General features: G+C 36.9%; 1 protein-coding gene across 1 annotated transcript in view; it reads right to left on the minus strand.

Annotated features, from left to right (window-relative positions):
- Positions 1 to 16,392, minus strand: part of Abl (tyrosine-protein kinase Abl) — a 53,092-nt gene that overhangs the window by 16,295 nt on the left and 20,405 nt on the right. The window contains exons 2-5 of the mRNA XM_088271029.1: positions 7,207 to 7,458; positions 3,786 to 3,985; positions 2,846 to 3,196; positions 1,768 to 2,051 (exon numbers count right to left, since the gene is read on the minus strand). Coding sequence (XP_088127155.1) covers positions 1,768 to 2,051; positions 2,846 to 3,196; positions 3,786 to 3,985; positions 7,207 to 7,458 — 1,087 coding nt within the window. The remainder of the gene's footprint in view (positions 1 to 1,767; positions 2,052 to 2,845; positions 3,197 to 3,785; positions 3,986 to 7,206; positions 7,459 to 16,392) is intronic.

Below are 16,392 nucleotides of genomic sequence, written 5' to 3' on the forward strand. Positions count from 1 at the left end.
TTTGACATCTCAACAAAGATGAAGAAGAATATGGAAGTCTGGGCATTTACGGGGCTGACGACCGTCATAGGCTGGTTTAAGTTATCACTTTACACATGTGTAACATTCACCAATTCTACCCATTATTGACAACAACAACAGTACTCAAATTCTTGGCAGTTCTATATTGCTATGTTCTATATCCAGACTTCCATATTCTTCTTTATCTTTGATGATATCGCTCACTCCTTTCAAGAACGTCATAAATCAAAATACTTGATTTTTCAGGAGAACGTTTTTAAAGTTTAAAAATATAACACAATGTATTAAAAATAAATATCAAGCCACTTATTGAACTTTTTACAGTGCAACAGATCTTTTTAGGTAAAACCCGAAGGTTTTTTCTCCATTTGAAAAATATTTAGGATATTTAAAAAAATTATTAAACATTACATTTTCTTCAAAATGCAAAAACAACATTTTCTGCCCTGTAGCGGGTAAATATTAAGTTAAAAATATGCCTCTTTTGCTGTGATATTATATATTCCTGGGCATTCCAAAAACATGCACAACTGAAAATTGACGATTTTTGATTTATGACGTTCTTGAAAGGAGTGAGCGATATGTCAAAAAATAATAGGAAAATAACTCCTGTAATTGGAGATAATCCAGATTTTGTGAACAAGTATTTGGATAGTCACACAGCATACACATTTAAGTAGTCACAGATATGTGTTTCAGCCGCAGTCAATAGGGTGACTTCGAGATATTACTGTTTATCATCAATACTCCAAGAACAAGTTATTGATTTTCCCTTGTAAGGGTGACCCTTATTTTCGTGATCTCTTAAAAAAGATTGTAACATAAATCAATGCAAAAATGTAAAAAGAAGGATTGCAAAAGAAACCGCAGTAAAGTGCAGAATAGAGGCCACTTGTACAGTTTTTAATTATATAAGAAATATGGATCGGCCACGTGCTAAGACAAGAGGGTTTCCTGCACCAAATAATAGAGGGGACGATCGAGGGAATAAACGCCAGAGGACGCCCACGCCGCGAATACCTAAGTGACTTATACGAAGACATGGGCTGCTCGACGTATGAGAATCTGAAGAGGACTTCCGGAAATAGGCGAGAATGGCGGAAGAGATGTCATCTGTTGCTACCGACCAATCCGCAGGATTGAGACCAGAGAAAGAAGAAGTATATTCTGTAATGACAGCCTCAATATGAAGCTTCGGCAGAAAATTGTTAGGTGTTATGTCTGGTCAGTACTTCTATACGGAGTTGGATGGTGGACCCTCAAAGTCAGTACTATAAACCGACTAGAGGCAATCGAAATGTGGCTACATTGCAGAATGCTACGCATTCCATGGACCGATATGGTCAACAACGCAAATGTGCTCCGAAGAGCAAGAGCAGGGAGACAGTTGCTGGCTGGTATCGAGGTCCGGAAGGTGTCCTATCAGGGGCATAAGCTGAGAAGAGATAAGTACAAGCTATTGCATCTAATGGTAAAAAGCTAAATAGTGAATCGATGATGTGTGGGCAGAAGACATCTAGCTCCAGAATATAAGAAATTGGACGGGGATCAGGGCCGTCAAGGCGCTGTTTAGAGCTGCCCAAGACAAGGACAATTACTCTCAAGTGAAAGTCGACATCAGGGGGACCTGACATGACACGAACAGAAGAAGATGAAGGATTGCTCTTTGGAGGGAAAATCAGCAATGTGTGATTTATTTTTTAAGAGAAAATGAATCCGGAAGAGGGGCATAATTGATTTACAAACCTGTGGATGAAACTTCTGCTCTCGAGGTAGCTCATCCCGCTGGCGATCTGGGTGGCCATGTACATGAGCACCACGGCCGTGATGTGGTCCCGGTTGCCGATGCGCAGGTAGTCCAGCAGGTTGCCCTTGCTCATGAACTCGGTGATGATGTAGAAGGGCGGCTCTCGCGTGCACACACCCAGAAGCTGGACCAGGTTCGGGTGTTTCATCTCCTTCATGATGGCCGCCTCCTCCAGGAAGTCTTTCAGTGCCATAGTGTCCTCTTTAAGAGTCTTCACAGCCACCTGCGGTCAGTTCCAAAATTGTTGAATTTAATCACATATACTCATATACACATTTAATTACGTTTGATTGTGTGTTCAACGTAGGGGAAATAATCATGAAATTTTTCTCTAACCCTTATCTGCCCCAATGGTGCATAGGGTACTGCATCGTATCGACGCAGAGTTATCTTGAAGTTATATGAAGGCAAGGTGATCACTCCTGTGCCTCAGGGACCAGTCATGGGTAAATTTAAATAAATACATATTAAGGAGTAAAATCACTCCGCCTCCGTAGTGTAATGGTCAGCATGCTCGGCTACCATGCTGGAGGTTGCGGGTTCGATTCCCAAGAAGGTCAAAATTAATATTAGGGATTTTTCATTCTAATATTTATTTAATATGACCCTGGAGTGGTAGCTGGAGCGGAAGGCTCATCAACTTTCCTTTGTGTATTTAACATTCAAGATAGCACTGTTTCTTGTTCCTTGTTAAAAAGGAACTTATGAGAATTGCAACACGATAAAATAAATTTTGGTTTTTTCGTTATTCGACGTTGAGATTCAAAATCAGAAAAATACGATGAAACCTTAAATAGGGAACAAATATTAATATTGATATTATTGAAAGCTGTCGCACCGCATTCCCAGACTTGATACAAAAGCATCTAGGCTTCCTGACAGACCTACCCTTGCAAAGCAATTTTTTTTAACTACGTTGCAAAATTTATTGAAAATGTAAACAAAACAAAATTGTATCCCGATGATGATGATTATGATGATATGACAGAAAAGTGTACGAGCATTTCAAGCACTCACAGTCATATTGTACCGCTTCCACACGGCCTCGTAGACGTCGCCATACTGCCCGCCCCCCAGCTTGTGCCTCATGACGATGTCCGTCCGGTCAATCTCCCACTCGTCTGGCTCGGGGCTGAGCGGGAACACGGTGGGCTTATTGCGCTTGGGCGCAGGGTACAGCAGCTGGGTGATCAGCCCGTCGCCCAGCTGCGAGTGGTGGTGCACCAGCTCGGCCAGCGTGCCAAACTTGCTTTCGGCGGTGACGAAGCACTTGCCCTCCGAGTCCTCGTTTATCCTGTAGTGGTACACGCGCCCCTCGTAGCGCAGGGAGATGCTGCGCTGGCCCGGGCTGGATTCGGATTCTCGCACCTGAAATTACATCATAAACCATGTAGAGTAGAGTCTCAATTATCCAACCTAAACTGGTCGCGACAAGATCGGATAAGCGAAAAGGTCAGAAAACAAAGAAAATGACAAAAACGACATTGAAAATTGTTAATTTTATTTGCACATGGAAAACTTTTCAAATATGTACATGTTACATAACTGAATATAAGGAAGCAAAACATCAAAATGCACTTACGGCAAAATAATAAAACATGTTTTACAGCAGGCACTTAGTCATATACAATGCAGTGAACTACCAAACTAAACTTAAGCTTGGATAAAAAAGTCCGTGATTGTCTTACCGGTAGGTAGGATAACTCGGAAGGTCGGATAACCGAAGGTCGGATTACCGAGACTACTGTATAAACCATTCATTCTCTCTTTCAAAGTTTTATTTTTATAAAAAAATCCTAGATTATAATTACATACACGAGAAACGCCAGAAAATATCCTTTTCATTTTATTATTTTTAGGTTATAATTTGACCGGATAATTTATTTACTACATTTTTTATTTATTGTTTTATTTGGACACACTTGCAATGTTGTAAATGAGATAAATGTTAAATTACCAGAAAGCTGCCGTTGATCCCAGAGCTAAGCAGGTATTCGGCGGCATTCCTCGAGATGGGCCCGTGGTACCAGGAATGCTTCTCCAAAGAGTTGACCGGAGTCACGTAATTGGAGGGCACCCATCCCATCTGGCCGGCTGAGGAGTGAGCCTCGCACCATTCTCCATTCTTATTGTAACTGAGTATGCGAACTTGTTCACCTGCAAAACAAAATTATTGTCATTTCACCGCAATCGAATACTGCGAGGTGATTAGAAACAATTATCACAAATTTTTTGTTTTTTTTTTTTAGGTTTTTTAAAAAACAAGATACAGTGAAACCTCTATCTATCGTTTTTAAAGGGACCTATTGAAAGGGACCTTTAAACTATGAATGCGAGAAAACAATGAATGAGGGATAAAGAAGTCAATACACAAGGACATACAATCGAGTAAAAATACCGTCCTTCCAATCTGCATAACCATTGGTAGGTTGAAATTTTAAGAATACAAGTTTAAGATGTAAATAAATGTATTTATTAAAAAAAATCATACAAAGTTGAACGGAACCAAAAGATCTTTAGGCTTCTTCTGCTGTATCTATCACACAAGCTTTCGATAGGCTGTTCCACGCGTTGAAATATTGTCGTCGAATGTAACAAATTGAGAAAATTAAAAAGAATGTAAAAAAAAATCAGACAAATTATATCATATATGTACCATAATTCAAATGATGAATGCGGTAAAACGGTGGATAGAAACGATCGATGCGATCTATTTTTGCATGAAATTAATTTGGGGTAGAAGAAATAAACGACACATCCGGAAAAACGGTTATTCGAGGAACGATAGATAGAGGTTTCACTGTATACAAATTAGCAGATCCTAAAAATCAGTGCTTGATTTTAATATTTCTTCTTCACCGTCTTATTCCTCATTACTGAGGGTTGTGACCCTTGTGGAAGCAATGGCTCTTATCCAGTTATCCCATGACTGCGCTGCACGTAGCGCTCCAACCACCGAGGTGCCTGCTGCTGCCTTAATTTGATCAGTCCATCGTGTGGAGATCTTCCTCTCCCTTTTTTTTCCTCCAGGCTACCGATCACAACCAGTCATTCCAGGCTATCCTTGTTGTCATGCGCAATGTGTCCAAAGAACTGGAGAATCAGCCAGAGTCAAGCCATCCAAGCGGTTTTATACTATATTTAATATTTAAAATATGATTATACAGTAAACGCTGAGATAGGTACCGCGGTATCGGAGGGGACATTATAGGGAATATTTGTTAATGAGAATTTTTTCAGATACAACAAACCAACATTATCCAGTGACATGTCCTCAATAGTTTTGAATAGATATGGACTAATAATTAAAAAACAAAATACAATGATTTTTTTGTTTCATTATCTGATTATGTAAATTTTCATCATTAGGCAGATTTATATGCTTTTTTTATATTTAAATGGCCAATTTATTATTATTAGGTCTCTTAAGTACTTCCCACGCATCGGATAATCACAATTATGAAATTATTATACCTCCCACTCTAGTACATATACATACTTAAAGGCAACCTTTAGCAAGTCATTTTCAAATTAGAAGACGATAAAGTTCGACAAGTCAAGACAATCAATAGTATATAAGCATATCTATAGGTTTCATTAACAAATATTTCTTTATGTAATACGCAAGGTCTTCACTTTCCCTAAAGAATAGATTTGTTTTAATAATTATAATTTCATTTCATTTAACAATTAAATTTACAATTTAAAAATATTTAGATATATTTTTTTATTACTGTTACTTGTAATTGTACCATGTACAATGTATGGCTGTTGCAATACTTATATTATATTTTTTATTTGCAAAAATTTTAACACTGCATATGAATTATTTTTATCTAATCAAAGAAAATTTAATTACTTGGGCAATCTTATCACTGAAATGAGTAGTTCAATGAATTTCTTCTCATGTGTTGTCATCGATTAAAAATAATGATATGATATTATTAAGGCAAAATTAAAACAGCAAAGAAGAAAGAAAGAAAAAAATGCTTGACAATACAAAGAAGTCATTCTTTTTTGGGTGGATATTGGTCCTTATCTGACTCTTCAGATTATAAGCCGTTTTTGGTGTTATCTAATAAATAAAATAGTTCGAGTGATGAATCGATACAATTGATTTAAGTCACCAATGTGTGAATTGGCTATATTCATATCTGAATCACTTAAAGGTCACTAACTGACTATGCAAATCTGTCAAAGATAGTGAGATAATTAAAGTTGGGACCTAACGCGCAAAAATGGTAAACTTTTGCACATTACCATAAAAATGTTGGCTTCAAAATTATGTTTGTTATATATATATATCATATATCAATACAATATCTTAAGCTAGTAATAGGTACCCGGCCTACTAATAAATACTGTTAATGAACACATACAGTGAAACCTCTATCTATCGTTTCTAAAGGGACGTATTGAAATAAACTATGAATGCGGGAAAACAATGAATGCGGGATTATGAACTTAATACAAAAGGAGATACTATCGAGTAAAGATACCGTCCTCCTAATCTGCATAACCATTGGTAGGTTAAAATTCTAAGAAAAAAAAAAAAGTTTTAGATGTAAATGCGTAAACGTATTTTTTTTTAAACCAAGCCAAACAGAACCCAAATAATGTTAAAGTTTATTGCATTTTAAATAATCTGTGATAGACATTTGTTTCTTTACTGTTTTATTTCCGAAAGTCGACAGTATATTTGACTTTGCAGATAATATTTTTTTCGGCGTCAGTTAATTAATGTGCGTAGAGGAAAGTTTTCAATCTTTCAAAGAGTGTGCATGCTTGTGAAAATGAAGGTTTTTTTTCATTGTTCGTGCAATAAAGAAAGAAATAAAAATCATATAATCAGGTGTATGTGCAGTGTAAAATATATAATACAGTGAATAATTTTATTACAGAGTAATAAGATTATATGGAATGGAATTATCTCCTTCAAAGTACTGTCCTTGGCAGAACCGTTGGGAGAAGTGTGTAGCAGCTCAAGGGGACTACTTTGAAGGGGATTCATTCGAACCCTTATCCGCACTCCAATGGTGCATAGGGCACTGCATCATATAAACGCAGTGTTATCTTGATTGTTAACACATGAAGGAAAGGTGATCAGCCCTCCGCTTCAGGTACCAAGGGTAATATTGAATAAATATTGAAGTGAAAAAATCACTTATATTTATTAGACCCCCCTCTGGGAATCGATCCCAGGACCTCCAGAACGGTAGCTGAGCGCGCTGACCATTACACTACGGAGGCCGACGAAGGGGATTAGTGTCATTCAATTGTATCTCTATAATTGTTGCTTTTATGAATATGAAGGCGGATACTTTTTGAACAGTGTATTTATAAACTTAAAATAACTCCTTATTAAAGGTAAGACTTGCCCTTCTTGAGGCTCAGCTGGTTATCCCCGCCGGCCTGGAAGTCGTACAGGGCCACAAACAGCTGGGGGTCGTCGTCGTCGTGGTGCGCGAGCAGGTTCTCCTTGGAGGTCCACCGGTTGGCCGAGTCCAGGGAGCCGGTGGGCGCCGCCGCCGCGACGGCGGGCGGCGCCGGCAGCGCGGCCACCACGGGCGCACCCTCCGGCGCCTCGCCGGCGGCCGGGATGTGCGGCAGGGGGCGGCTCTGCAGCAGCTCTGCGAACCGAAAAATTGCACGGGGTAAGAAAATATTCTCTCTCGGTTGGTTAGTTAGTAAGAAGGTTGACGTCTCATTGGGTGAGAGTCTTCTTCTTGTTCTGAGTCGGCCATCTCTCCACTGCTGGATGTAGGCCTCTTCTAACGTTCTCCATTCTTTCCAGTGTCGCGATCTTTCTCCCACGACTGGGATTACCTCGTCTACCCACCATTTTAGGATCCTACTTATAATCAGCTCTCCCACGGATCCCATCATAGAACTCTGGGTGTCCACCTTTCTGGTTGAGAGTACAATTTCAATATTATATATATTAAACCACATCCGCTCCCTAGGTGGAGCATATGGAGTCCACAAACTATCTCCATGCTTTTCTGTCGGCTGCCAGCTCCCTTGCATCCTCCCAAGTCAGATCCGCGTCCCGAAGTTCTGACGAGAACTGCCGGCGAATTGTCAGCAGTGGTCGTCCTGGGCGGCGCGAACCTGATGCCTTGTAAAAGAGGCAAGCTTGATTAAGGCTCTCAGGAGGCATGCGGAGTACATGGCCAAGCCAACTGAATCGCCTTTTCATGACGATTTTAATATTAGAGGAATTTTATTATTCTCCACCGTTACCGTGATATATCCAACAGCTAATAATAACTTTTTAAGTTACATCTAAATAAACATTTCCGCTAGGCGAAATTGTATAAACTAAATGATAATTTATAATGAAAAATTAAATCTAAAAATAAAATTCACGTTTCGTATTACGTATTTAATGAAAAAAAAAAAGTCGTAGTGAAAAGAATTAAAGGCTCGAGAGAAAAAAGAGGCCTTGAAACGTTCAAACGATTTCCACTGTCAAATTTGAAGGCTTCCCGGTGAAAAAAAAATCTCGTTAAAAAAGTTCTAGAAACTTCTCAAATAACGCAAAACAACAAAAAACAATCAAATAAGGAAAGAAACGAAATGAGAAATGTGTGAAGTCAGCAGGCGCTGAAAAATAAGTCCTAAACTTAATTTAGTACAATGCATGAAAGCTAGTCGATCAATATTATATTATATTACGATTCAGTTCCGAATTCAGAGTAATATATAATTATCATACTTTTACGGTAAAAAAAACAGTCGGAATAATCGCTGTGTATGTATGAATGTGGAAGAGGCGAAGATTGTGTGCAAATACAGATTGGTGTGGCGTTCTATTCTTTCCGCCTACCCTTGCGGGGAACGGCATAATGGATGGTTAGTTCGTTAGTTAGGATCGAATGAGATGGGACATATTTTCAAACCTGTCGCAATATCGATATTTTTTGTCTTGCCTGTATCGTGGTATTAAAAAGTGACTGAGAGGGCGCTTGTGCACTACACGGAATTTTACTGTCCGGCAGTCCGGTTAGCATGATAAAACGGATGATTGACTTAGATTGGTTTGCGCTTTTGGCCGTCTTTCTTCGGATCGGTGCGCTTGATCGGTGCGTGATCACGGTGCGCGTAAATTCGATCACGCTAAACTGTCGTAATCGCTATTATTATTTTTTTTAAACGGACTGACTGACGGTAAAATTCCGTGTAGTGCACAAGCACTCAGAGGTAGTTTTTTCTCTATGTTGAGCGATTTTCCATATAAGGACCCATCCGTTTCTATTAAAACGAAATGCATACGATAAGTACATTATTCAAAATGGATAGCGCCAATTAACCAGTAGATGGATGAACATAAATGGCGGTGAAATGCAAAACCTGCTATAGGCGAGTGACACCGCACACTCTTCTCGAGTAGAGCGCAGAGCACAGAGCGCGGGGCGCAGCTGAACGCGGTCGCGATCCCACGAACAAAACGGCGTTACTCCACACATCATCTCGGCTGTCCAAACTTAACCCTTTCCGGTCCTATGTCGAATGTCATTCGACATAGGACGCGAAAGTCCGGCCTTTGCATCGGTGACTGTTTTCACAGATATCATACATTAGATGTCTAAAAAATGTAATAATAATAAGAGACAAGATTGTATACATTCAAAATAAAAATAAATTTTTAACACAAGTGTAGTTTTATTTTAAAAAAAACTTGGATGTATTGTTATACCCTGTAATGCTGTTAATCTATTGTGGACCAGAAGGAATTTTTAAAAATATATATATGGAACGGAAAGGGTTAAAACACAGTAAGGGACATTTTTTTGTAGTATATATTTTTTTGCATTTTTGGACTAAGTAGAATCTACTTAGTCCAAAAGTGCAAAAAAAACGTACTACAAAAAAAAATGTCCCTTACTGTGTTTTGAGTTTGGACAGCCAATCGAAGTGACATTACATCAATTTTTGACATTTCGTACACAGACATGAATGATGCAGTCAAACTTTTTCAAACGCGCCCCTTATCATTCATCGTTCACTTCGTGTAATACCACTTAAAAACACTTCTCATGACCTTCAGTTTTGGAATGACCATTCTATCATCAGGTCAAATGTAGAATAAAGTGATATTGCTACAATCTCCTACTTATATAGAATAAAAATATTACTTTTACAACATTTTGAGTATGTCCAAATACTTGTTCACAAACAAGAGTTTCTGCTCAATAAAAAGCTTATTTTCATCTCACCAATAGATGTCTCTAGTGAAGTTCTAGTGATTCAAAAACAATGTTTCAAAATTGGTTCATATAAATAGAACTTCCAAGAATTTGAGTAGTGTGGTTGTCGATAATGGGTAAAATTGGTGAATGTTACACGTGTGTAAAGTGATAACTTAAACCAGCCTATGACGGTTGTCAGCCCCGTAAATGCCCAGAGTTCCATATTCTTCTTCATCTTTGATGAGATGTCAAAAAATAATACGAAAATATTTCTTATGAGGAGATGCACGAATGTGGAGGAGGCGATGAAAGCTTGCAAAGACAGAGTGGTGTGGCGTTATATTCTTTCTGCCTAACCCTGCGGGGATGCGGCGTGATGATTAGTTAGTATTTTTATACAATTTAAATAGGTCAGTGTCCTAATACAGTATACCTTCTTTTTCTTTTCATAGATCATCAGGATCTGTCTGTTAGGCTAGCTACCTATCTATAAATAATAAAAAGGCTCATAGAATCGCCGCAAAAGCCTCGGATAAAGGACAGATCTGGAACATAAAGGTGGGAACTGACCGGAGCCATTTCGTCGTAACGTAACACGTTACGATGCGAGCATTCGTATAGTCAGTACAGCGAGCCGAGAGCTCAACCCATAGTCAAGAGTGCTCGCCGCGAGCGACGTTACGACGTTACATTACGACGAAATGCTCCGGTTAATGCTAGGTGGGGACCTTAAGATACCGAATGTTTTTTGTTCACTACTCTGCTCTATGTACATATTCATACGAGCAATGAACCATATAAAAAGTTATTTGAGAAATCGTCTTATTGAATTCGGAACGTGCCTGAAATTAAAAACAATTTAGCGTACACCGTGACTTATCCGAGTTTTCCGAGAAACCGCAACGACATTGTTTACATGAACGATGATAATTGTAGCAATAAAAATGTGTTTTTTTTTTAAATCGATAAATAAGATTATTATAAAGTACGATGCAGCACATTCCGACTAGAGTGTACATAATGATGTAGAAATTTTATTTATTGTTTCGGCATTAACTTTGTGGTAAGACATGTTACAATGATTAAAGAAAACACTTCGTTTTTTACCACTTGAGTTTTATTATAGACTACATGTTTCAGAAGTTAAACTTCCATCATTCAGGTCTGTATAATATGTTATTATACAGACCTCAATGGTGGAAGTTTAACTTCTGAAACATGTAGTCTATAATAAAATTCAAGTGGTAAAAAACGAAGTGTTTTCTTTAATCATTGTATGATGTAGAAATATTTCGTGGGTGAACTGGCACAAAACATTAATTCGAAAATTTGCAATTTTTCCTTAATATAGCATTAGTAAAAAGAGAATTTTGAACAAACCACGCCCCTAACTGTCACAGGTCGGGATGGCAGGTAATAAGTAGTGGGTAAAATACATCAAAATAGGATATAATCCGAAATGATTGCAAGAATTCCAAGAGTCGCAGTATTTAAAGACATAAACCAATTCTGTAGAGGGTGCCTAACACATACGGGACTTTTTGTAAATGGAAACATAGATAATAATGGTGACGTATTTTGAAACAGCAAATTATTAATTAACGTTTTATCAAAATTTCTATGTATTTCTCAATTTTGTAAATTGACGTTTATTTGCAACTGGGTGTAATAATTTAAGTGTATGTGGGTCAAATGAGTGGTTAGTTTCTATTATGTGATTCGCAAATTCTGAAAAATAATTACTGGTAAGTCCACGGCGATGTTCTCTGATTCTAGTTTTTAGATTTCTCGCAGTTTGGCCAGTATATTTTTTATCGCATAATAAACGAATCAAAGGGTGAAAACACATATGACATAACTCTACCGAATGGCCCATAACAAATCTGACAAAATAAATTAAAATGTCATTTTAATAGCGAGGTTTATAATTTATTCTTCTAACCCTTATCCGCCCCCCAATGGTGCATAGGGCACTGCATCGAATAAAAACAGTGTTATCTTGATCGTTAAATAAACAATATACCATACTCTTCTCAACGAAGTGTTTCTATGATGTGATTCGCAAATTCTGAAAAATAATTACTTGTAAGTCCACGGCGATGTTCTCTGATTCTAATTTTGAGATTTCTCGCAGTTTGGCTAGTATATTTTTATCGCATTATAAACGAATCAATAAATAATATACCATACCCTTCTCCACGAAGTGTTCCGGACCGAACGAGGGAAAGCGAATAGGGAGAAGCTACTCAGACCTGTTGCATACAACGTCATTATCGATCCAGACTACTTCCGTCGCGTTTCCGCCACATCATCTCTGTCGTGTAAAATCTCCACCATATTTCATTGAATTGAGCGAATTGCTAAATTCTTATTTCGTATTCATTTATGAGCAGTATCAAAACCATTGTATCTGGTCAAATTATAAGCTTAAATAATAAAAATTAAAATGATATTTTCTGGCGTTTCTCATGTGTGTGATTATAATCCAGTATTCGGACCTCACATACTAATAAAAGAGTTTCTGCTCAATGAAAAGCTTATTTTCATCTCGCCAATAGATGTCTCTAGTGAAGTTCTAGTGATTCAAGAACAATGTTTCGAAATTGGTTCACATATATAGAACTTCCAAGAATTTGAGTAGTGTGGTTGTCAATAATGGGTAGAATTGGTGAATGTTACACGTGTGTAAAGTGATCAATTAAACCAGCCTATGACGGTCGTTAGCCCCGTAAATGCCCAGACTTCCATAGTCTTCTTCAACTTTGATGAGAAACCATTGTAATTTAAGTATTCAACATTTTATTTCTGCGTTACTAAATAATATTGTTTCAAGTACAGTAAGTCTTCTACTTGCGTGATTTTGACTTACGTGAATTCGTACTTCACGATTTTTTAAAAATTCTCAAGTCTTTTGTTTACATAAACTATTGTGTTGATGGGAAAGTGAGAGAGATAAAGAGAGAAACGACACTGGCACCCTCGATGTTTTTTCTCCATTTGAAAAATATTTAATATATTTAAAAATATAAATAAACAATACCTTTTCTTCAAAATGCAAAAACAACACGTTCTGCCCTGTAGCGGGTAAATATTACGTTAAAAATATGCCTCTTTTGCTGGGATATAGAACATTTTCTGGGCATTCCGAAAACATGCACAACTGAAAATTGACGATTTTTGATTTATGACGTTCTTGAAAGGAGTGAGCGACATATGGGATATTGATTTAGGACTAAGTCATAATTTAATGTGTGTTCAGGATTCATTCCAAGTTTTTATTTTTTTAATAATTAAGAATCAACCCACAAAGTAATAAATGTTTTATAAAATATTTTAATGTAGATCTATTCTGTTTTCTATGTGTACTATTATCCTTTAAAACTAGCGCATATTATTCCATACCATATATTTTTAAAAAAAAACAAACGAAAAATTTGGACTTACGCGATTATTCGACTTACACGAAAACCTTTGGAACGAATTAATCGCGTAAGTAGAGGACTTGCTGTACTTGAGAGTGTATGTAACTGAAAATAGCAACCTTAAAAAGGAACTGGGAGTGCGTTTAGGACTCGCAGGGTCCACATTTAACAGTATAAAGGCTGTTTGTAGATCGGCTTTATACTCGGTGAAGACCAAATGCCGCCTATACTATGCCTGCATTGCTCCTGTTCTCTTATACGGCTGTGAAACATAGCACCTTACAAGGGTCCAGAGCAGCCGTGTACTGAGCTTTGAGAATAGGTGTCTGCGAGGAATTTCAGGCGTGCGGTGGTTTCTCTTTGAGAGGAATAAAGAGATAGGGCGTAGGACGCAGCATTGGTCACATCTGTCGTCAAGAAAGGGCGATTCAGTTGGCTAGGCCATGGTCTTGGCCAACGTGTTAAGGAACCTTGTGTATTCGTATGAACACACTTAAAACATTATTCAAACAGGAATCTTTCACTTTACACCAAGCAATTGATTGATTTTTTAAACATTTTTTTTAAATATGCATAAATAATATAACCTATTTTTACTTGCATTAAAAATATATCAAAAATAACAAAGTATTTTTCTACGATAATGAGTATTAAATTTCGGGAGGAAAATAAAACAATTCGGATAAATAAGTAACGTTTATGTATAAAATAGGTTTCAAATAAAATTACACGTAACCAAAATATTATTTAAATGGTTTATAACTAGATAATACAAGACCGAAGCATAAATTTATGCAAACAATAACGACCACAAAAAAGAAATTGATTACGATATCAAGTAAACACATTAAATTTGAATCGGTCATACACCCTAAGACCTTTAAATCCAACATCGTCTAGCATTATCTGTAATAAATTATTCATTAAGATAGACAGTGTTCAGTAAGACAGTGAAACTGTACATCAAGTGGGACTATCAGTTGGGGTTCAGCCTGATAAATTACTCATGCAACCCTTCAGTATATTCTACCACTCTAAGAGAAATGCATCGATTCAGGATACGATGACACGATAACTACTTACACACATACATCATCCATCATATTTATATTTATATATGCTGTTTAGCTACCGTGCTGGAGGTCCCGGGTTCGATTCCCAGGGGAGGGCGAAAATAAATATAATTATACAATTTTACACTGTAATATTTATTTAATATTACCCTGGACTGGTCTGATGCGCAGGAGTGATCACCTTGTCTTCGTGTAAGTAACGATCAAGATAACACTGCGTCAATACGATGCAGTGCTTTATGCACCATTAAGTGCGGATAAGGGTTAGAAATGTATATATATATATATATATATATATATATATATATATATATATATATATATATATATATATATATATATATATATATATATATATATATATATATATATATATATATATATATATATATATATATATATATATATATATATATATATATATATATATATATATATTATAGCGGAGTATTTTGAAGTAGTGAAGTCCATTGTGAAAAACAGATATTCTCTTTTTATGCCGGTGGATTGCACATTCTACAATAGCATGACACAAATAGTTTTAATATAAACAGCGGCATACCTTCATTATTACTTACAACACAACTCGCTTATTATTGAGACTAGAAGGCGCATTTCAGAATAAACCCTACGAGCACGAAGCTCCTCAGCTGAATTAAAGTCTATTAATAAAATCAATAACCCTAATCATTTTATACAAAGTACGCTCTATGTGGTACATATAGTGTAAAGTTCAACATGAGCGTCCGAATTATGTACGTAACATGTGTATCCCTTCTACATAAAAAGGGGGAATAATGGAAATAATCTAGGGTTCAGAGGCCAATCGGGGTAAGTCACAGTTATTATAAATGGACCTTTGTTACCTAAAGCCACCTAACAGCACGGCGGAAGAGCGGCAGACGAAGAACGATAGTAATGGCGTGGCGTCGACAGCAATGCCACGCTTTTTTTTTGTAATTGTACTGAGTCGGCAGCCTTGCGATTCGTTAGTTATAACATACGCGAGACTCGCAACTTCAAATAAATAATTATAATAATAAACTTGGATAAGTTATGTAACGCCATTTTCGTAAAATACTACCCCAAGGGCGCTTCACTGTGAATGAATTGGAGAAAAGAAGATGGTAGAAACGATTTAGCAAAAAAATGCGTTTTTAGTTAGTTTCTAAAGATCATCTCACTCTCACTATTTCCAAATACTGGCGGAAGAGCATTCTATGCCATCGGTCCCGCAACACCAAAGGCAGGTTCGCCAAATTTACTGCGCTGGTTGCCACCTGGTATGATCACTATACCCATAACCAGTCGTTGTAGCCGATCGAAGCGTGAGACGTCAATCAACCAATTCGTCTGGAATACACAGCTCTTTTATACTCTGGAGCCATATCATGTATTGATTTATACATGATTAGACAGAGTTTATACTCATCCCTTTCGGGAAAGCGTAACCAGTGCAGTTAGTAAGGTAGTGGGGTGATTGAATTTACTGAATTTAGAAATTCCAAAAAAAAATCAAAATGCAATAAATTCTGGTTGTAAAAATCAAGTTTTTTTTTCAGCACACGATAATTCAATTGAATTCAATAATAATTCAGAACAAATGATTCACTAAAAATATAAAGCAAGAAGGTTACATATGTATATTTTAATGTTATAAATAAAGCAATGATTAAAATAATTATATATTGTGGGATATTATCAATTTATGTGTTTAAAATTAGAAAGTCGGGTTACGAAATTATGAAAAATTCTTCATTAATAGTGGTAGAATAAACCCCCTAACTATGTAGATAAAATTATAAAAATAATATATAGTGTGAATAACAACATTATTGAGTAAACGTGGTAGAATAAACCCCCTATGTCGATTGTAG

The sequence above is a fragment of the Brachycentrus maculatus genome, unplaced genomic scaffold (assembly GCF_059751285.1).
Source record: "Brachycentrus maculatus isolate JH-2025_06_01 unplaced genomic scaffold, ASM5975128v1 h1tg000412l, whole genome shotgun sequence".
NCBI lineage: Eukaryota > Metazoa > Arthropoda > Insecta > Trichoptera > Brachycentridae > Brachycentrus > Brachycentrus maculatus.